Source organism: Bombyx mori, chromosome 12 (assembly GCF_030269925.1).
Source record: "Bombyx mori chromosome 12, ASM3026992v2".
In the NCBI taxonomy this organism is placed as follows: domain Eukaryota; kingdom Metazoa; phylum Arthropoda; class Insecta; order Lepidoptera; family Bombycidae; genus Bombyx; species Bombyx mori.
The window spans coordinates 17378752-17402078 of NC_085118.1; the positions used below are offsets into that span (position 1 = coordinate 17378752).

At 40.4% G+C, this 23327-nt stretch overlaps 1 protein-coding gene across 1 annotated transcript in view; it reads right to left on the bottom strand.

Moving 5' to 3' along the window:
- The window catches only part of LOC101739734 (uncharacterized), a 31836-nt gene extending 11510 nt beyond the window's left edge, over positions 1-20326 (bottom strand). Inside the window, exons 1-4 of the mRNA XM_062671612.1 lie at positions 19811-20326; positions 4878-5973; positions 4189-4395; positions 2297-2432 (exon numbers count right to left, since the gene is read on the bottom strand). Of these exons, the coding sequence (XP_062527596.1) occupies positions 2297-2432; positions 4189-4395; positions 4878-5973; positions 19811-19827 (1456 nt within the window). The 5' untranslated portion in view covers positions 19828-20326. The remainder of the gene's footprint in view (positions 1-2296; positions 2433-4188; positions 4396-4877; positions 5974-19810) is intronic.
- Positions 20327-23327: the final 3001 nt, after the last annotated feature.

Below are 23327 nucleotides of genomic sequence, written 5' to 3' on the forward strand. Positions count from 1 at the left end.
TCAAACTGTGCGTTTATAGTATTCCGAGCCGGGTGTTTATATAAATAATGTGAATTAATGCACTGTAGTGTTCACTATTAATAGATGCTGCTAATGTTGTTACTCTCTTTGATCCACAACGTAGAACAAGTCAACACATTTGACACGTTGAGTGTTTCAACAGATTTCTAAATAAAATAAAGACAAGGTTATCAATTTGGGGCGTGTATTTTTATTAGCTTCAATTCACTGAAGCGTGTGAATACATTAAATAATTGGAACACGATACTGCTGTGCGAATTCGTTACGGCAATGGAAGTGAAACAAAGCCACTTAAGAGACATTTTACCACAACATATTCTGTACATATTATTCTGTGGTCTTTTACAAAGTGGATCCACGTATTCCCAAGATGCGCGGTTCGTACCGTAATCATTCATTTAAGCCATGTACGAGTATGTCACCTAAGACGTAATTGTGTGGATTCTATAAAGTATGATGATTCGTCAGGTTTGGAACGGACAACCTACTACTGTATAAAGTGGTAACTACGTTTTAAAAGACTCGTTTAGGCCCGTTGCGGTGGCGACGCCGTTCCGGTCTCTCATCGGCCTTTTATATTTGTGCAATCTATGCTAATTCCTACGGTTGTTTTTCGCAATACTTAAGTGTGCACTGTATACACAGAGCACTGAGCAATAAGCATCAGTAGGTGCTCTCTGAGTATTTTTTTAATGCCCTTGTTGGCAGGCGAGCATACGGCCCACTTGATGGTGAGTGGTTACCGACGCCCATGGACTTCAGCAATGCCAAGGGCAGAACCAAGCCGCTGCCTACCGTCAATCAATCATCCGTTATCCAAGGTTTCTTGAAATGTTCGTGTGAACTGCCCATTTCGTTGCGCTACATCAGTACTAACATAACCTCATACAATGAAATGAACGAACAAAACATTTTTTCAAAAGGTAAAGAAGTTTATAAACAGACAAACGTTGACTCTGGATGTTTTGATTTTTTTTATTGCACCCACAGTAATGAGATTTAGTAGCCGTTAATTGGTCTACTAAGTAAGGTCTGCAAAGATTATCTTAATTTTTAGAAGAGAGGGATTACTGGTGGCCTGAAGGCCTTTTCAGCTTTACCAGGACATGTGGGCGAGCACCTGCTCAGCCAAGAGAGGTGAGATTTGCTAGTAGCTGCCCGAAGGCCTCCGAAGCAAACTTAATTAGCTCAAGGGCAGCTGCTTCGTGAATGCATCTATTACCGGATCGGAATCGTGACCCGCTAAGAAGATCCGGCGAGAAACTCAGAGGGCTGATGTATGGGTTTGGTAGTATGCTTACCTACAGATGACAGGACGTATTATAGGCCCACACGGGTACTTACAACCACTCCGCCTATTTGCAACACGAGGCCGCCATGTGTTGTGGCTACAGCACGAGGCAGTCCTCATAGAATACAACTGTGACTTCGCTATTATCTCGAGCTGGATGCTGACAGTCACGGTTATGGGCTCTGATAGCCACTTTACGCTAGGTCGGTAGGTAGTCAGATCGTTTACCGGTCCATGATATAAATAAACGGCTTCGCCTTAATATAATTGCGGTACTCCGGTTGATTAGAGTCCATTACATATTTGCTCGGCTAACAAGTCGGCTAACATCGTACTCGGAAATGAGCTATAATTTCTGCGATAAAATTGACAAGTTGATCGTTAGTATTTTGAAGAATTTATTTTCATAAATATTTATTTGCACATGAGGTCAAATTTTCGAATGTATCGTAATAGTTATTGCTAGTTTATTTTTTAAAACTAGAGATTTGCTATTGCGTTATAATGGAGGTCGATTGGAAGCTAAAGTAAAAGATAGGCAGACAAAGTGACTTTTCAGCAGTGTACTAATGACGACAAGACACGTGGCGCCCGGTGCGTTGTCGTTACGAACGTGGGTACAATCATTAACATACGTGCGTTTTGTTCGCATGAATATAATAAAGCGAAATGCAGTTTTTTTCCTACCTATGCTGATAGCCTTGAGAGGCTATTTCAGCTTCTCCTTGACGTGTAGGTAAGCTCACGGAGCTCAAACCGGGAGCATTGCTAACACTGGCCCTAGCAAGAGCAGTTCTTCGCAGAATCTACCACCGGATCGGAAAATGCGATCCACTGAGAATATTCGGTGAGAAACTCAGAGGTCTGTGTTTATGGGTTAATTTATTCATGAAATGCGGAGTATTTGGCCATAACAATGTAGGCGATTGTGAACTAGGACCTAGTTATTTATAGTCCTTACAGACAGGCAACCATGTGGCTCACCTGATGGTAAGTGGTCATCATCGCTCATGGACGCAGTTACACAATCTGCTGGGCCTCCTCGAGTCTCGTTTGGAGGAGGGCATGTTAAAGCGCTCAGGTAACATTGTGGAGTGTTCTCGTAATTCGAAAATGATCCCTAGAAACTCATTATGTCAGAGTGAAATATATTATATAGAAGAACATATTTCCATATGTAACATTAAAAATCGAACTCTGTGAAGATCGTGAACTCCGATAAGGTACTCAGATAGACTACAATATTAACATATTTTATGTTCATCCGATTAATTATAATTTAAATATATGTATTTTAATTATTGAGTAGCCGTTAGAGAGAGTTGTGGAGAACCAACGAAGTACTGGCGTAATATTATAGTGAATTGCGAGGTCACGCTACTAGATTAATTTATTACGCACACAGAGGCATCTTAGTGCTGTAACGTTTTGCTATCATAAATTCATCTTATTTGATTTTCTTATTGTTTTTGTTGGCAGACGAGAATACACCAATATGCTTAGTGAGAGTTTTTAATGTTTTCTATAGTGTAAAAGTTAACTCAAATTTGTATGGAGCTGGCACAGCACCCCTAGCTGCGAACGTAGGCAAACGTTCCAACTTCATACAAATTTTAGTTAACTTTTACGCTATCGAGAACGTTAAAAAACTCTCACTAAGCACACTGGTGGTAGGTAATCGCCGTCGCTCATGGATGTCGTGAGATGAAGACTCTCCGCACAACTTATTGGCAGAAACAACGAAGGCAGCGCATACTATGGATGAACTGCATTCCAGCTAGAGTTGTAGTGGTAAAAAGGAGATGAAGGTTTCATCTTGAACAATTCCAGTAATTACTTTCAATTACTGTAATTACTCAAGTAATTCAATGTTATGTAGGTACGAAAGGAACCAAAGAGTTGTAGAGTGGTGACGCAGCGCGTTGGGCTCCCGCGGGTGGAGCAACAACCATTTCCAGGTCGCGGAAACCCTTGTGGGACAACAAGTCAAGCGGTGGACGTCTGCAAGTCTAACGATTGTCAAGAGAAGTTATTAACAAAATAGTTTAAAAAATCCGCGTGTGTGTGTGCGTGTAAAGAACTGGTGCGAATAGTAAGAGTAGAAATGATAGGATAATCTTACGGTACAGTAATTGAGACTTCGCGTGTCATGTCTCGTCGTGCCGGGTCGCGCGGGAATGTGCCACACAACCGGAACTCAAATGTGGGCAGCTGTGTCAATGAGACTTCACATCAGCATATAAATAAATTTTTTATTTGCTAATTTAAATGCACTATCGACAATGTACTTCCATTGTCACGTGTGCTACACACGGCAAGTTAGTGGATGAAGATGTCTTCATTAGTAAAAATATTTCCAATCGTCCCACAAATGGAAGAGATCCATTGAAAATGCATAGAAGTTTCTTGCATTCTATTTTTGTTGCTTACATGGTTGGACGATCTCATGACACACCTGGTGTTAAGGGGTTACTGGAGCCCATAGACATCTACGACGTATGCGCCACCCACCTCGAGATATAAGTTCTAAAGTCTCAAGTATAGTTACAATGGCTGCCCCACCCTTCAAACCGAAGCTCATTACTGCTTCACGGCAGAAATAGGCAGGGTGGTGGTACCTACCCGCGCGGACTCACAAGAGGTCCTACCACCAACAAAACATATTAGATTTTTTAATCGTTTGTGAGTGAAAGTGAATTTGCTTCTCCAATTACAGGTAAGAGGTTATTTATGTTTTTATCTACTTCCGCTTGTGTATGAGACACATTGATAGCGACGCCCGGGGAGTCGCCCGCCTGCCGCCTGCCGTGTGCTGCGAGACGCGATGTAAAAATAAAACAATTTCAAGTTTAGTCATATAATTTAATATTGTCCTAAGTAGAGAGAGGGGCGCAGACATCGGGCTGCACGAAGAGCTTGGTAAAGTTGACGACGAAGTACATGACGGCGGAGCCCGAGGCCGAGCCCAGCTGCGTGACGGCGCCGCACACCCGCATGCCGCGCGCCCCCCCGCGCCGCACCCACCCGTACACCCACATGCGCGCGTACGACACCACCCCCGACACCACCACCCACGAGAACACCTGCGCAGACCAACATATTATGTATATCCAGCAACAAACCGACACAGAATATTCAACAACAATCATCATATGTTTATTTTTTTATTTTTTTATTGCTTAGTTGGGTGGACGAGCTCACAGCCCACCTGGTGTTAAGTGGTTACTGGAGCCCATAGACATCTACAACGTAAATGCGCCACCCACCTTGAGACATAAGTTCTAGGGTCTCAAGTATAGTTACAACGGCTGCCCCATCCTTCAAACCGAAACGCATTACTGCTTCACGGCAGAAATAAGCAGGGTGGTGGTACCTACTCGCGCAGACTCTCAAGAGATCCTACAACCAGTAAAAGTTAGTGTACCAGTTTCAATAGTATTGTTTAACGCATACGTTACGGCAGAAATAAGCCAGAGTCGAGGTTTAGTACCACCTGTGTGTGGGTTCTCAACGAGCCGTATTACCAGTAGGTACATGTAACGGTACTTTTGTATTTATTACTCACGATCAAGACTTCGCCGATGACGTCGTACTGCAGCGGCGGCGCGGGGCTCATGAGCGCCGTGACCGTCATGTAGACGAAGGGGACGAGCGCGGCGAGCAGCATGCCGGCCAGCACGCGCGCGCCCACGGGCCGCAGCCACACGCCCGCCAGGCACGCCACCGGGTTGGCCATGGCGCCCAGCGTCACGGCCAGGTGGTAGGCCCGCGTGCCGTACGGCATGCACGAGTACGACTGGATCGACGGCATCAGCCCGTTGTTCACCGCGTTCAGCAACACCATGAACACCAGCACCCCGACCCACTTCGGCGCGACGAGCGACTCCCGCTCCTCTACTATATTCTCGTCTTTCGTCTCAACTGTCTGTGTCACTTTTTCAGAGTCGAACACTCTATAATTGTTTATTATGAAAAAACTAATGAGACTCATGGCCGACATCGCTCCGAGTATTACGAGGAACACGGTCGTGCTGAACAAGGGCGGCGGGTAGTGCGGTACGAGCTGCGTGCTGTCCTCGGAGGGCAAGCACTCGGGCTCTCCGCCGACGCCTTGGATGAGAGAAAGGATGCTTGGCAGGAATCCACTCAGACCTTCGCCCACTAAGTACGTCGCCAAATAAATATCCCGAAAATGTCTTAAATACGGATAGAACAACACTGAGCTGGTGCATCCGACGAGAGCCGCGCCGAACACCAGCGCGAGGAAAGGCAGCGAGCGGTCCGCCCCCCCTATCACGGTAGTCATGTCGTAGACGAACGCGTTGATGATGAGCGACAGCGTCCCGACTATCAGCAGCCCGTAGATGTAGGGCGAGTCTGAAGCGTGGGGCCGTAGCCGGCCCAGCAGACCGTACAGAATGGGCCCAATGTTGGCGAGCTGCACGGCCAGCACCAGCGAGGACGGCAGGGCCCAGCCCTCGGGCAGCCTCTCGACGAGCAGAGGTAGCTGCACGTAGAGACCGTTCACTCCGAGCCAGGTGCCGATGCCCCAACAGATGAGCAGCACATCGAGCGTCACGCGTCTTTGAGCGCCCCACATCCTCACGTTGAAGCCTTCTTCTTTGACGAGACACGGGGATATTTCTTTATCTTCGTTTAACCTGTAATCACAAGTCCGTTGAAGTCAGCTCGTACTGTTACTGTATCCGATAAGGAGTTGGTTCGAGTCGTGTCGCGGTGCGGTGCGGTGCGGCGGGTCGGGGGGGAGGCGACACTCGCGCGCGCTCTGCACACTTGTTCTAATTGGACACAGATGCATTGGATTGCTTTATATTCTAGGTTCGCACTCGCAACACAAAACGTCGTTCGTTACACGCGGTCATGTCGTATCTAATCTATGATAATAAATTCAACTCTGTTTCTATCGTGTGACAAGTGTGAAGCAAAAAAAGTGAAGGGGAATGTAACTCAACTCAAGTCAATATGATCTAGTGAGAAATTGAATGTTTAGTTTATAATTTAAATTATATGTAGTACCCAGACACAAATGAAACGTTGTTATATTGTTCTATTCGTCTTGATTGTCACGACTTTTTTGTTATTCTTGATATAAAAGAATTTTTCATTTATATAAATTTTGTTCTCTCATTCATTACGCATTACGCAGTCATTAAATGAGACCTCCGTTGTGACAACAGGATAGCCGCTCTTCCACTGGACGGGTCTCCGCGCGTTCCGCCTTAACATAATCTATCCGCGGACTGTTCCAACAAAACTGGATATTCACAGAGTATTGACAGCTGCCGTATATTTTAGCATCACTAGCAGGTTACGAAACGAATATATAACATGTACATATGTATATATACGTAACATATGTTTTATTTTAAGGTTAAATTTTGATGTACTGGTTTTTAACGACGTTATTTTGATTGTCTTGGTAGGCAGAACAACACTCCATCCACCTGCCTGATGGAGCATGGTCACTGCTGTCCTTAGACATCGGCAATGACAGTGGCAACGCCGCGCCGCCACCTGCCATAAAATACCACACGACTCTGAAATGAACTCCACTCCATGTTTCACGAGCGCAGTGAGATCCACTTCTTGGGGCGTGGGTTGAAAGTGGCGTTTAAAATAAATGAACAGATGTTTCGCAAATAGCTGTTTTATACAATGTACATACATATGTACGTATTTAAATGTGAATAAAATCATTATGGTAAAATATGTATGTACAAAACTTTACAGTGCCTATACATACATACATACTTGTATGAAACTGCAGATGCATAGTTAAATAGTTTAAGTTATTTTCAATGTTAAAATATGTTTGTGATGTGGCTGTACTTTTTTTAAATAAATAAATAAACGAGCTCTAAGGCCCTGAACACCGGAGCCTATGTGCACGAGAATGGCGCCACCTACCTTGACACATGGGGCATATGTATATGCGTTTAATATTAAAAACATGCACTTTATATTTAACACGAAAACACGGCCGTAGCGCAATATTTTCACAGACAACATAAATTTTCAATTGCATTCTCGTTCACATAAATGATGAATTTAAATAGTTATCTACATTACTAGAATAAAATTATTTATTACCTTCATTCATTATCATTACGTACAACTTCAAAACTGACACAATAGAAATGTTTTTAGTACCTAATGGAGGATTGTCGCTGGTCTTAAGTCATTACATGCCAACCGTAATTGAAATGATTCTAATATAACTTTACATTATAACAATAATAAAGCATTTTTACGTTATTCAGCAGTTCAGTTCATGTACAGTTCTTGTTTAGGTACGTATAACGTAGAGCGGGTAATAAGCGAGATTTCCGAAATCTATATTATAATACTTATCTGTGATCGATTGTGTCAATAAATTAATAAAATGTCGGTTCATGTTGAGGATTTGTGTTCCGAAAGTATACGGAGCAACAACGAGGATACATTATTATCGTGATTTTTATTACAGTTACTATTCACAGGTGGCGCAGTGGCATCATGAGTGGTGGTCGTCATCACATCGCAGGTTCAGGTTCTCTACACGGGGACAGGGTCTCATGTGACGCACCCCGGTCGCCGGCAATCCAGCTAGCACTCTTCGCCAATGATACGGCTATCTACTACTTGAGTAGGAAGACGTCGATCATCCATAATAAGCTTCACATCGCGGCCAGGGAAGTTGTTCCGGAAGTGGCACATTAACCTCCACAAAAAGCACAGCCGTGCTATTCAAAAGGGGTCGCAACCGAGACCACTTCAAGTATCAGGTCAAGTACTCCGCGGGGGTCACTTTCGACAGAGGGATGACATTCCGTCTTCACGCTTTCCGCATACACACAACTCTCTCCAGGTCATCCAATCCCGCTTTTGCTGAACAGCCCTCGGAGCACCGTCGTATTTTTTTTATTACTTAAGTGGGTGGACGATCTCACGGCCCACCTGTTTTTAAGCGGTTACCGGACCCCATAGACATCTACAACGTAAATACCGCCATATACCTTGAAAACATAAGTTCTAAGGTCTCAGTATAGTCACAACGGCTTACCCACCCTTCAAACCGAAACGCATTACTGCTTCACGGCAGAAATAGGCAGGGGATGGTACCTACCCGTGCGAACTCACCAGAGATCCTAACACCAGTATGCGAGGAGTTTAGGTCTTCACGACGACCACCAATTAGAATCGATACGTATTAAGTGAAAAAAGTGTCAGAACGCTTCTTCGAACAAGCGGCGCGACACGAAAACGCTCTTCTCCCTCCCACTACATAGCCGACCCAGGTGACGAGGTAACGCACGGCCACTGTCATCCTAAGCACGTCCTCCTTCACTCGATCCCTCTCGGTGATTTTCGGTTCTCTAAGCATCGATCACCATTCTCGTCGAATTCTTCAATAACACGAACAGTTCGACGTGCAACTTAACCCAGAGACACAATCTGTTCAAGTGTGTCGAGATTCCAATCCGGCGGTAGATTTAGCGAAACGCTTCTCTTGTAAGGGCTAGTGATAGCAAATCCTCTCTGTTTGAGCCCCGTGAACTCACCTACCAATTCGCGCAGTTGGAATAGCACCTTAGCCTAAGCTCTTTAAGTAAAGGGAAAAACACATACTTAGTTATACCATCCTGCTACGAAGTAATCATTCGATCAGCTTCAAAGGTAGATACATTCTTTAATTCTATTAATACTTCGACTAGTGTCTCAAAGTGGCTGGTCTTGTTAATATAAAGTGAGCCCTACGCGGCCGCGGGTGGATGGTGAGAGTGCTCATAACTTGCCCTCCTGGCACAGCCGTCGAAGATAGCAAATATCACATTAGTTTCACAAAACTATTGATATTGAAAAAATATTGAAATATACAACACTTAATTCAATCAAGCTTAGCAATCCTCAACTTCCGACACGCGCTCAGACCCGCTTCGTGGCAGGGGACAAGAGAATCCTACACCAAATATTGGAAACAGTGTAGTGTAGTAATAAAATCAATAAATCACTCACATTTTGACGACAAACCGGTAATGGTGAATATAATAAAATAACCTTTGCCGGGTGAGCGCTCGACTCTGTTTGCTTCGCGGCGGCGGTGGTCGCGCTCAGACAGTAAAAATGTAAGACTAAATAAGATACATTACGCTCCACATTCTCTCGCTGGATGTTGACGCACCCATTCTTATTTATTTTAGATTTAACTTGGGTTACATATGTTGAAATATGAAATCCTACGACACGATTTACCGCGGGGACAATGTTGTCGTCAAATACTATAAGTAGGTAGTAGCTTTAATTTTTTTTGTTTTAATTAAAATGTAATAAAATGTGTGCGTCTATCAGAATACTAATAGGTAATACAGTTGCACTACAACCGCAAATCTATTTCAACAGACTAAAATAATCCAACAAGCTCTCAAATTTATATGCAAAATCGCAACGAGTTGTTGTCGAGAAAAAAAATAACTGATATTTTTTCTCGTTTTATCGCACAAGTTGAAACGAGACAGGAAGTGAATTTAAATAATTATTTACATATCACCTTTATGTAATAGAGACAAAAATTTGAAAATTATTAGGACTAGTTTTTATTTGATTCGATAAATGCGGGTCATTTTTCTGGGCTCTATGTATAATTTAGTAATATTTGACTTTTTATGTCCGATTACATTCTGTCGAATTTCTGTGAATGCAACTATTATAGCTCTCAACATTCATTTCACGCACGATTGTTCACGAAGAACTTCTCCTTAACGCTATCTAGATATGCTATCATGATTACAGAAATAAACAATAGCCCGATGGCTTCAACCAAAATTACAATAATATACGATTTGGAACAAAATATTTTCACCCTTAATATCACGAAAATGTTGACTGGTAGAGAATTTCTAAGGCATTATAAGGCCGCCAACGTAATTTTTACATGAAATGTTATAAATAAATAAAAATGATCCAATCGAGTACCAAGATTTTCAAAAGCAATTGTTTAAATTCAACAAACGCTAAGCGGTAAACGTACTGTTTAATTACAGATACAGACACAAACGACAACATAGTTAAAATTACCAGTTGCCGTTATGTTTTGCGTAGCACTCTTTGCTTGTGAATGAGCGCACTGATCTCTGTGGAAGCTCCACGCTGGTGACGAAGCGTTCCGGCGACTCCAGGGGTAATTTAGACGCTGGGAAAACGACCTCGTGTCTCGGTGTGGCTGGGCTGGGCTGGCTGGCATTCAGTTACCGCACTTTACATTGGCTCACTTATATTAAAACCTTACAGAATAATATGCACACTTATATTAGATCAATATGCATGCAAATAAAATTGGTGAAGTGCACTCCTACCTGTGGGTGGGAAGTGGCGCAGCCAACCACGAGTGTTGACGGACTCTGGGCTGGCCATGTCCGCACACCACCGCGTGCTGCCGCCTTTAGCTGACGACAACATACAATGTTAGCCACAATTATATACTTATTTACGCGATAATTCGAAGCCAGGCTGAATGTGATTAACTAAGCGTTGTTGCTGAGCGCAAGTGGCAGCGGATTTAGTCGATAGCGACCAGCGAATAGGAGAAACCAGTATACGTGCTAATAGTAGGTCTATACCTATGACCATTTCACTAGCCATTTCAGACGCAATGTATTGATGACTATAAATTCTATAGTCACATGAATATTATTCTAAAATATGGAATTCTATTATTAAATTCAGTCGTTTCTTTATTGATTAGGTAATGTTGTATTTTTACTACATTTTTATCTTTGCCATCAAATAAAGATAATAATATGATAAAAATAACCGAAAACAAGTCAACAACCACGAGTTAAAGGCGGCGGAACTCTACCGCTGAGTCAGCCGCAGCTCTCAACGTCAGCGTCAGAACAATATTGGTCCATTTGCGTCAAGTTGGCGAGGTAACAAATCTCATAAGTGTGAGCTGCACGAACTGAAGGATCGCCAGCGCGACGCACACGTCATGGTGTGCCGTGCGTTGCCTAACAGACACAGAAACGAAGGGGCTTTGAACCGTATTGTCACTTGCGATGAAAAGTTGACTCTTTGTGATAATCGTAAGCAGTCATCACTTTAATGAGACACTGGTTCAACACTTAGGCAAAGCACCAAACGAAAATTTATTGGGCAGGGAAAAGAAATCAACCCGTGAGGCAGTGCACAATGCCTTTCAAGAGTTTGTTGGCTAAAATTACATCTGCGCTGGCAGAGATGTATTGATACCATGGGTGCACATTTTGAAAGGCAAAAACAATTTATAAAAAATGACTGACTTCAAAAACCTAATATATTGTGGTGGTTAAGATAGGAAATTGCGAGAAAGAGAAGCGGTAATAACGTCAACTGCTACATTCGTTGAGGAAGAATCTAGAAAAAAAACTTATTTATAAGTAGACATGTTAGATTAGCTTAGACCACATTATTCATACCTGCTTATTATTGTAATATTTCAGAACGTTATATTTTAAATATGAATTTAAATCGCGTGTTTGATATTTCGAATAATTATAATATATTTGTAAATGAATATACCTGTTATCGGCAATCACTTTAGTCTGGTTTCTATGGATCGCCTACCCAGACGTTATACCTATCCATATATAATTTTGCAAATCGATAACTAGGCAATCTAATAGCGGACGTTTAGCTGAGAACGATTGAGTTAGTAAATCCTTTCTCTTACGACCAGTCCAAGCAGCAGCAAGACCATATGCAAATCGACGTGCTCCACTGCCAGTAATAAGACATATATAAATGCTAGTTGCTGTTATTCCTTCATCATGGATGCCGATTGTGAACAGGTGTTAGAAAAAATCTTACCTGTTTATGGGATTTGAACTCGGGAATAGTCGCATCGCTTTTATTATTTTTTCATTGCTTAGGTGGGTGGACGAGCTCACAGCCCACCTGGTGTTAAGTGGTTACCGTAGTCCATAGACATCTACAACGTAAATGCGCCACTCACCTTGAGATATGATCTAAGGTCTCAGTATAGTTACAACGACTGCCCCGCCCTTCAAACCGAAACGCATTACTGCTTCACGGCAGAAATAGGCGTGGTGGTGGTACTTACCCGTTCGGACTCACAAGAGCACCAGTAATTACACAAATTATAATTTTGCGGGTTTTGATTTTTATTACACGATGTTATTCCTTCACCGTTTAAGCCAATCGTGAACATTTGTTGAGTACGTATTTCATTAGAAAAATTTGTACCTGCCTGGGATTCGAACACAGGTGCATCGCTCACACGAATGCACCGGACGTCTTATCCTTTAGGCCATGACGACTTCACTTCTAAAACATAAACATACATTAAGCAGTAACCGCCGCAGAAGGCACCGAATGATGAAATTAAATCATCGCCCCTGTAACGCGCATTAATCGATCGGTCATCATTCTTAATTATTGTTATCTAATGTAGCCCAGTGAGTTGTATCGCGTCGCCTCTTATCGTTTAGTTAAAACAACCGAATCATTTGAAGGTCGCAAAGATGCCAGTCCCGAGTCGTTCAGAGTAGTTCAGATAAGCCGGGCACAGGCAGGACCCAAGGCTGCAGGTCGGGCCCCCGGCTGGACTCCGCACCATGCCTCAAAGAAGCTTATATTCACGAATATTATTACGCATAAAAAACTATACAACTAAAACAGAACACATTAAAATGTTATCAGTTGACACAAATGAACTGTCTTATGTGTAATTAATGTATTTAGTACATCTTTACTCTGTTGTCCATGAGTTTTTTTTTTGTTAACAAACACCGTTAGTTTTGACTTCCTACTACGATGGGAATTATCTTGAAACTTGTGTGGCGGGCTGCTCTCCATGACACGACTATTTATCTTATACTTCTCGAGTTTATCGTCACAACGATTCAAAAAACTCCGATTTGATTAATGGCAAAGCCCGCTCAAAAGAACTTTTCATGTGTGAGAGAGAGAGAGAGAGAGAGTATTCTTTATTGTACACCAAAAAACAAATAAACAGTGCGATACATTAAAAACAAAAAAGTACAATTGGCGGTCTTATCGCTAAGAGCGATCTCTTCCAGACAACCATCAGGTGGACAAAAATCATTTGGAAACGAACTACGCGCGGTGTACCATTCCAGTGAAATACATATACATATATGTGTGCCATATACAGTCTTTAAATATCCAATAATATTGCGCAGACCATTGTGCTGTTGACAAATACTTTATAGATTTGCAAAGGACAACCGTTTACAGAAAAAGTGCATACATTTTATAAGCATTGATTAAACTCAACACTGTAAGACCAACATAATGATCAAATATTAAGTATTTATTTCAAATAAAAAATCTACGCTGTGAATTGTATGCAATTTCATACTTTTCAATTCCCACTGACTGAAAAACAAATGTATAACTATTTAAAGTATCATGAACCTAGCACCATCTAATTTATGTAAATATATGTATCTCTGAACGTCTTATGTAGATTATTTGGGACACCGAGCAGATAACAAATAAACCATAAAATCTACCTGTCAATGTTATAAGATAGGGATGAGTACACGTTAATCTTACTTTAATGCCGCTGGGTAGACACGCGTTCCGATGTCAAGGGTGGGGCGGGGCGGCCGCCATACGGTGCAATGCAATTCAAACTCTTTAACTAAATATATCTAAATATATTATTTTTATATATAAGTAAAAACCCTATATAAATAAAAATCTATTTAAAAACTCAAGTAACCTCTTAAATCAGAAGGGTCAAGAGCTCGACCGTCCATCAGATAATTAAAAAAAACTACAAAACACACGCGCGCGCACAGCTAACACACACACACACACACAAGATTTTATAGTGCTGAAATATTAGAGTGGTAGAGCTATACAAAAAATCATAATTGAAATATATTTTACGAAGGTGCATCTTTATCTTTTTTTATTCGTCGCTGTGGGACGACGCGTTGATAGCTCAGAGTGCCCTTGTAACTATTACCCATCCCTTGAGCACACAATAACCGAGCAGTGACACGCTTTCGCATCTTATAGGACTTGCAATTGGAACAATACGTATAGTTAAATAATTAACCACGATGTCCACATACAAACACACAAGTCTTCGGACATGGTATATATGGGTTTTCCATATCTTGTGAAATAGCTATCAGGCTATACAGATCATATACAATCTACAATATAACGCAACGTATCGATTTGGTAATCACATCCAATAGATTCACAAGCCCACTTCAATTGAAGGCAATCGTTTCAATGAAATTGCGAGTACAGATCATTAATTGTCTGTTGCTAACAACTCCTACTTCTGAAGCTCGGGTCATGGCTATAGAACAACTGATACCATTATTACTTGTTTTTAGAAATATTCATAGAATTTTAGTGACCTTGGGGTATTTTTATACTACAGTAGGGACTCCCTGGCCTACTCTATGAAAAACAAATTTCTCACTGAAACTCGCGTGCCACCATTCGTGCCTTGGTGGTAGTGTGGTAGAAGCTTTCCCTGTAGCGCCAACAATACAACAATAATTCTAAGTTTCATCACAACCAGATAAACGATTTAGGAACGCACGCAGAACAAGCATGTCAATATTCATTATTTTATTTTTTAAGGGATTTTATGACCTGGTAACTAAGTAAGATCTTTAGGTCATGTCTTATTTTAATTTATATTCTCATTTTTATCAAAAATGATAATATGGAGTGAAATTAAATGAGATGAGATGATATGGGATAAAATATAATCTCAATAAAATGATGGTCATTTACCGAAATTTTTTCAGTTGACTTTTTGGAGGATCCCGAGAAGTTACGTCCAGCGGCTTTGTTTCATTTTCCCGCGTTTGCGCACTTTTACAGATACTAAACAATTCATAAACCACCTTTATTACACATTTAAACCTGAAGAAACACTAAATAGACAAAATAAAACAAATCACACAATTTCACTCCTCGCGTTCCCGCCAAAAAGTCTATTCGTTATATGTATTACTTATACAGATAAAATATGTAGACTTTATTGTATCACTATAAATGTTGTTAAATGTGTATGTAAGTAAAGGATTTCGCAGCCCGCTGGATTGTAAGTGTTTATCGGCGCCGGAACACAGGGGTCAGGTTTAATGATTTTTTTTATTGCACAGATAAGTGGACAAATTAACAGCCCAGCTGATGTTAAGTGGTTACCCGAGCCCATAGACATCTACAACGTGAGTGCCGCATCCACCTTTAGATATGAGTTCTAAGGTCCCAATATAATTACAACGGCTGCCCCACCCTTCAATTACTGCTTCATGGCAGAAATAAGCAGGGTGGTGGTACCTACTCGTGCAGACTCACAAGAGGTCCTACCACCAGTAAATGATCCAGCGGTTTGATCTGGGCAACGGTCTGTCAGTATCCGTCACTAGTAGCTAGTAGTCAGGCAACCGTATAGGAATAGCTGTCCTCATTAACAAAACGGATTCAACAAAAAAATGCGATAATCGATTTTGTATTATCAGATTAACACAATGACAATATATGTAAAAAAAGCCGACACATTGCCATCTAGCGGTTACTGTTGTAAGCTCTGTACTTTAAAGTTTATTGCCATGCACGTAGCACCCAGCACAGGGAAAAGCATTTTTGAATTAACGTTTACGCCTTTATAACTGTATACGGATTTTACCGTCGACTTCTTTACTTCCTTGTACTGTGTTGGTGCTTCGATCGATTTTAATTAAATAGTAACGAAGTGTTGTTAGTTGTTTTAGTATTTTCCTAAACTTCTGCAAGGCGCTAATAGGTACTCTTCACAAAATGATCGTGTGAAGCTTCGGTTGTCTGTGACCACAGAACAAAGCGAATTTTTTGTTAATGTAAAATTAAAATTTTGAGGTCGTCGTGGCCTATCATAGTGGATGGATAATATCAAATACGAAGCTTCTGACAGCCGCACTAGTATCTAATAAATGATATTATTTAGTGATTAGTAGTGATATTATAACCAAAAGCACCTAATTATTTTTGAAATATGTAGTCTGCCCTCCAACTTCAACATGTTATTCGTATAACATCGCGCTCCGTCCGAGCACTATAGACCTGGCATTGCTTAGGAACGTAACTCTGCGCTTGCGTTCCATCGAAGCACTGTCAGAGCTCGACTCAGACCACCGACCTGTCGTTATGCAGCTCGGTCGCCCTCACAACCCAGTCACTGTTACGAGGACCATGGTGGATTGGAATAAGCTGGGCACGTGCTTAGCAGAAGCCGCTCCACCAATCCTCCCTTACGGCCCGGATTCGAATCTATCCCCTGAGGACACCGTCGAATCCATAAACATCATTACTGACCACAATGTTCCGCGATCATAAGATCTTCCAAAGAAGTCGATGTGGAGGATAGCTTTCACCGCATCAGACTGTCCCCCGAGCTTATGAATCTCTTAAGAGTTAGGAACGCGGCAATCTGGGCCTACGATCGATATCCCACGGACTCAAACCGAATTCGGATGCGTCGTCTACAGCGGGAAGTCAAATCCCGCCTAAACGACACCCGAAATGAGAAATGGGTTAGTTATTTAGAAGAACTCGCGCCCTCTCACCAAGAATACTGGCGACTAGCTAGGACTCTCAAATCCGAAACTACCGTTACGATGCCCCTCGTACGCCCTTCAGGCCAACCACCGGCTTTCGATGACGATGACAAGGCTGAGCTGCTGGCCGATGCACTGCAAGAGCAGTGCACCACCAGCACTCAATACGCGGACCCCGAACACACCGAGTTAGTCGACGGGGAGGTCGAGCGCAGTTTCCCCCCATTACCACTGACGAAGTTAGAGAAGCGACCACAACCTTTAACCTAAAAGGGCACCCGGCTCCGGCGACGGCATCCGCAACCGCGCCTTAAAACTTTTACCAGTCCAACTGATAGCAATGTTGCCTACCATTTTAAATGCCGCTATGACGCACTGCATCTTTCCCGCGGTGTGGAAAGAAGCGGAGGTTATCGATATACATAAGCCGGGCAAACCGAAAAACGAAACCGCTAGTTACCGTCCGATTAGTCTCCTCCCCGCGATAGGCAAAATTTACGAACGACTCCTTCGGAAACGCCTCTGGGACTTTGTTACAGCGAACAAAAAACTAATAGACGAGCAGTTTGGATTCCGCGCTAAACACTAGTGCATACAACAAGTGCACCGCCTCACGGAACACATCTTAATAGGGCTAAATAGGCGTAAACAAATCCCGACCGGAGCCCTCATCTTCGATATCGCGAAAGCGTTCGAAAAGTCTGGCACAAAGGTTTGATTTACAAACTGTACAACATGGGACAGACTCGTGCTCATCACACGAGACTTCTTGTCGAACCGTTCGTTTCGATATCGAGTAGAGGGAACTCGGTCTCGTCCCCGTCATCTGACTGCCGGAGTCCCGCAAGGCTCCGCGCTCTCCCCGTTATTATTTAGTTTGTATATCAATGATATACCACGATCTCGGGAGACCCATCTAGCGCTCTTCGCCGATGACACGGCTATCTACTACTCGTGTAGGAAGAAGTCGCTCTTACATCAGCGACTCCAGATCGCAGTAACCACCATCGGACAGTGGTTCCCACCCACCTGAACACATGAGGATGAACTCCAACAATATATATACATATTAGGCAGATTCAAAAAAAAAATTTTTTTTTTTTCGAAATCCTCATGGAAAAACTTTCGAAAAGGTGTCAAAAACGCCTGAAACATTAGAGCTCTTAATATTAATATTAAGAGGTCGCGCATCGCAGATTTCTATTTCCCATTTAAATAACACGGAAAAAAAAAAAATATTTCAGAATTTTGTAACTCTTAAACCGCTTTATGAACTGCCAAACCAAAAAGTACTTTTATAGGAAATTTGACGCTCTACAAAAAAGGTCTCCACAACGTTTTCGATAATCCTACCCATTTCAAAGTTATTCGTGGTCAAAGTTATATTTACAAAAAAATTACAGGTTTTTTTTTTTGATAATATTATTAATCTATATTAATCTCTATTAATATATAACATTAACATTAGATTTCAAAACCTCATGGTCGCGTACAGACGCATGATGCACTCACATCCAGTGACTAAGATAATTACAGCATAATCAATTTATTCAGGTAGGTAACAACTTATTGACGAGTAATGGTAAAAAGTGATTCATGAACGACTTCATAATGAAGGAATCATGTAATAATTTATTTTTATTACGCAATGCTAAAATTGCTGAAATTATAACTCCACATAATTACTGGTGTGGGTACGAATGGCTAGCTACCACTATCTTAACAATCTCTGTTGAAAAACATCATACTTTCCTAACAGAGCAGTTACAGACTGTACTTGAGACCTCCAATTCGTATCTTATGGTGATTGGTGTCAATCGCTTTGCTGCATTGTAACAGCTATAACAATTATTTGCAGTGATTCTACACCAATACACCAAAAATTTCATCATTGATCTGCAAAGGTTATTATTTTGAGTGCGTTCTATTCTTTAAACAGGAAAATGAATAAAAACTTGAGTATTTGTTATGAGAAACCAGTTACTTCTTATCTTTAATAATTATAACCCATAAGCTTCCTTATACTCATAAGCTTACCTACTATAATTATAACCCATAAGCTTCCTTATACCCATAAGCTTACCTACTATAATTATAACCCATAAGCTTATAACCCATAGGCATTCTTCCCTAACCTAATTAAATAATAAGTGAAGGTATTTTGGCCCACGTGTGCCAACCATAAATCACCATTGTGGCCATAAGATCTATTTATTTTAATGATTATAGTGTATAACAGTAACCTCAGTAGCAATACCTAAAATAATAATAACATGAGGCTAGATAGATAATAAGTATAGACCTTGAGCTGTTTCTAATGTTGTTTTTTCGTTAGTCGCTCATATTTGAATCATTATCTATTTTTTACTTCCTTACTTCCTCTATTCCTCCAAATACTTATCTTCAGTGTTCAACCAACTGTATAGCAATTCTACAATAGACATGATTTCCATCACTCCAAACACTTTAGTTTTAGATCTGATTACTCAAAGTGAGTAATGGTAGTATTCATATAGTATTGTCTATGAGTTATGGTAATCCCTTAATACAGGCAAATCACTAAGCGATACCATTTAAAACAAAAAAAGATAAGGCATCTTGACCTAGTGATGCCTGACACATATATTGTTTGTTGGTACTTGGTAAGTACTGCAGGATATCTTTCATTTTATTTTGATTTTGTATGCTGCATGTCAATCTGATCATATTTTTTTAATTGAATCAAATCTAAAATTTTAATTTGTTTTTTATACTCTGCTATATGGACAGCAAGTTTATTGCATGGGATGCAAAGGAAATTGGCCAATAATATATATTGGTCTTACATTTTATAAGCATTCTTATATACTTTTTAGTAGATTTCAAGTTCATAATTATATACAAAATATTCAAATGTATTACGAACCTTGTATTATCAGCCATTTCGGTATTCTCGAGGCAGGTGAATCAATTAATACATAAAGATGAAGGTTTTACACGAAATTTTCACATTTATGTTCTTTCACAAAATATTTTTTTTTACATCACCATTCAATTTTGTTTTAAACTTTCTAAGTACATATTTTAACTAGACATATTTTTATAACAGTCTAATGTTTTTTTTTTAATTAAATTAATTCGTTGCATAACAATTTATTTATATTTATTTATGCAGTATTGGGGCAAAGTCTAATAAGCCATTGACGATATTTAAGTCATTCCCATTGGAGTTTTAACTCACTAAATAGAAATTTCCGAATTTCTTAAAGTCTATTTTAACATTTAGTTAATGCCCAATATTTTTGACTAAAACTTGATGTTCGTAAGTAGACACATTTATATTTTCAAATGTCTGTACGTGACTATCAGTCACAGCCTGACACTTTTACGAAGAATCGAGTCGATGACAAAAAAAACCGCACGTCGTGATGTTACTACGTTCCGACTATTTCGAATAGTGAATCGATTAATTTAATCGAAATTGGTTAAGGAAAAAATCTTCTTCAATTCAAATTTAAATAAATTAGGTTTATAATTAGTGAAAGCCCACTCTTAACTAAGCCTTCGAGTTCACCACAGTAAAAATCTGGTGTCTTTGGACAAACAGGGAGCTTCCATACAAAAATAAAAACGGCGTGCGTGAAACTTGGTGCACGCGAATGAAGTGAAACTTCATTCTCGATGTGTAGTATTGTGGTTTTCTTCATCTTTCATTCTTAAATCAGATTGCTCTTGTAATAGGGAATGCTATGTATAATAGATGCGACATCTTCAACTTTATACATATAATATATGTTATATTAAAATAGAATGAATATATATATATTTATATTTATTGCTTAGATGGGTGGACGAGCTCACAGCCCACCTGGTGTAAAGCGGTTACTTGAGCCCATAGACATCTACAAGATATAAATTCTAAGATCTCAGTATAATTACAACGGCTGTCCTGCCCTTCAGACCGAAACGCATTACTGCTTCACGGCAGAAATAGGCAGGGCGGTGGTACCTATCCGCACGGACTCACAAGTGGTCCTACCACAAGTATAAACCACTATGTATGCTTAAATTTTTAAAACAACGCAATGGATTTTGATGCGGTTTTTTTTAATAGATAGAGTGATTGAAGAGGAAGGTTTATATGTATAATAACATCCATTAAATAGTGGAGAAGTCAATAATAAATTACAGTTTCCGAAGCGAAGCGAGGGCGGGTCGCTAGTTTTAAATAAACAAAATGGATATCTGCTCGATCTAGTCCAAAATTCAAAACAATCACATCTTTTTAAATCACTTAACGCTTTAAAAAGCGCCGAGTATCTACTCGGCGCTTTGAAATCGATTGAGTAGTTCGAACCAATATCGATTTAATCAGAAATATATTTCCACCTAAATTTGAAACACAAAACCTCAACGCTGTTTTTACGATTCGTCAAACTTTGCGTTTACGCAACAGCAATGTTGCTATTTATAGCTATGTTTGGAATATATTAAGCTGTCTTGAAAGTTTTAATTTTTACTAAGAGTTTTCAAACAATCGTTTTCAGAAATCTACTACTAATAAAAAGTGTATTAAAAAAATGCATTTATAAGATGGTGATATCTGATGCCGTCTTGTCACTTTGGGTTAAAAACTGGTTATCAGATCAAAATGTTTCTAAATTTCAAACCGAAGAAGTTCTTCTTGCCCTTATCCCACTATGTGTGGTCGGCGTCAGGCCTATCATACGTCATTTATGCACTCAAACCCTTCACTCAAATATTCTTTAGACAGTACACAGTACCTCTCAGTGGCGTAGCGATCTTAACTCGCTCCCGGGGCACAAGACCTTTTTGGCGCCCTTTTTTATTTTGTGGACCATTTGATGCCCCTTTGTAAGTAACGCCCGGGACATGATGCCTCCCTTTGCTCCACCCTCGCTACGCTACTGATACCTGATTTTATATTAAGATATTGCATAGCTTTTATCGCGGGTCTTGAGCGCGGCGACCGAATCATGAAATTCCGTAACGAAAAAAACCTAACACCCATCACTCTGCCTACCATGTAGCTCGCGTTCAACACATTAACACGTTGCGCTTGTGTAGTGTTTGTGAATAAGCGCGTGGCGTGACGTCACACTGCATGCGCCTCATGAAAAGTCTGCCCATCTCTCTCTCGCGCTTTAGTTTATGAGTGTGAAGGGGACAGTTAATGTTTTGCTTTTATTAATGTTTAATATAGCGTGGTCTTGTTTTATTATTGTTTTAATATTAAATTATCATTGTCTAATTATATTTGCATAAATTGATAAAAAATGCTATTTTTTTTTTTTTTTTTTTTTTTTTTTTTTTTTTTTTTTTTTTTTTTTTTTTTTTTTTTATTGCCCTTGTAGGCAGACGAGCATACGGCCCACCTGATGGTGAGTGGTTACCGTCGCCCATGGACTTCAGCAATGCCAAGCAATATGCAATAGCTTTACCGCAGCAGCTGCCGAGTGCCACACGTTTTTTATTATTGACTTTTGAAAAAGTAAGAAATGGAAATTCCAAAAGGGCGCTAGTAAAGTATGATATTGTTAAATCGTAAGGTTTGTAAAAATAGTTGGTTTAAATAGGTATTAAAATTGTATAGATATTACTTTGCTATAAGTATTATATTAGATTAAAAATAATATACTATTTTTGCAAAATAACTTAAATTTTAGTACTAAAACGGATTTTGACAAATCCTTAACTTATGGCGATAATTAAGGCTGGCAATTCCAACACGGCAATGGTACCTAGTTACAGTTACTAGTGGTCATAATTCGACCTTATTTAATTGAGATAAGTATGAGCATTGTTATGGTTCTATTGTATGGTTCTACGTATTCGCTGGTAGCCTAATGGCCTAAGAGGTAGGTGAGCTCACGGGCTCAACCTGAGAGAATTTGCACGAGCTGTTGTAAAAGGCTATACTGGTAAAATCACAGATTTCGCCAAGGCTACACTATAGACAAATAATAATAAAGACAAAAAATAATAGGGGTTAAAGTATGAAATTGCCGTTCTATTGTAATAGGTACCTAATTCGAATTGACATAGAACCTTCATGGTTTGAGGTTTTTGAGTGAAACTTTTTTCAAATGGTACCTATGAGGTTCTTCTTTTAAAAATGTGCAACATTTGATTATCAACTTTCAGTTGTTTTTTTTATTCAGCTTAGACAAGAAAGATGACTATTTCGAAAATTCGAGTGAGTTTTGAATACGAGTTCCGACGCGGAACTAACGCTGCAGAAACAGCTCGCAATATCAATGTTGCGTTTGGAGAGGGGACTGCTAATGAACGCGCCGTGCGATTTTGGTTTAAACGCTTTCGTGATGGAAATTTTGATTTGAAGAACGAACCACGTGGAAGACCGCCCACACATGTGAATAACAATGAATTGAAAGAGATGGTGGAAGCCGATCCGAGCCAAA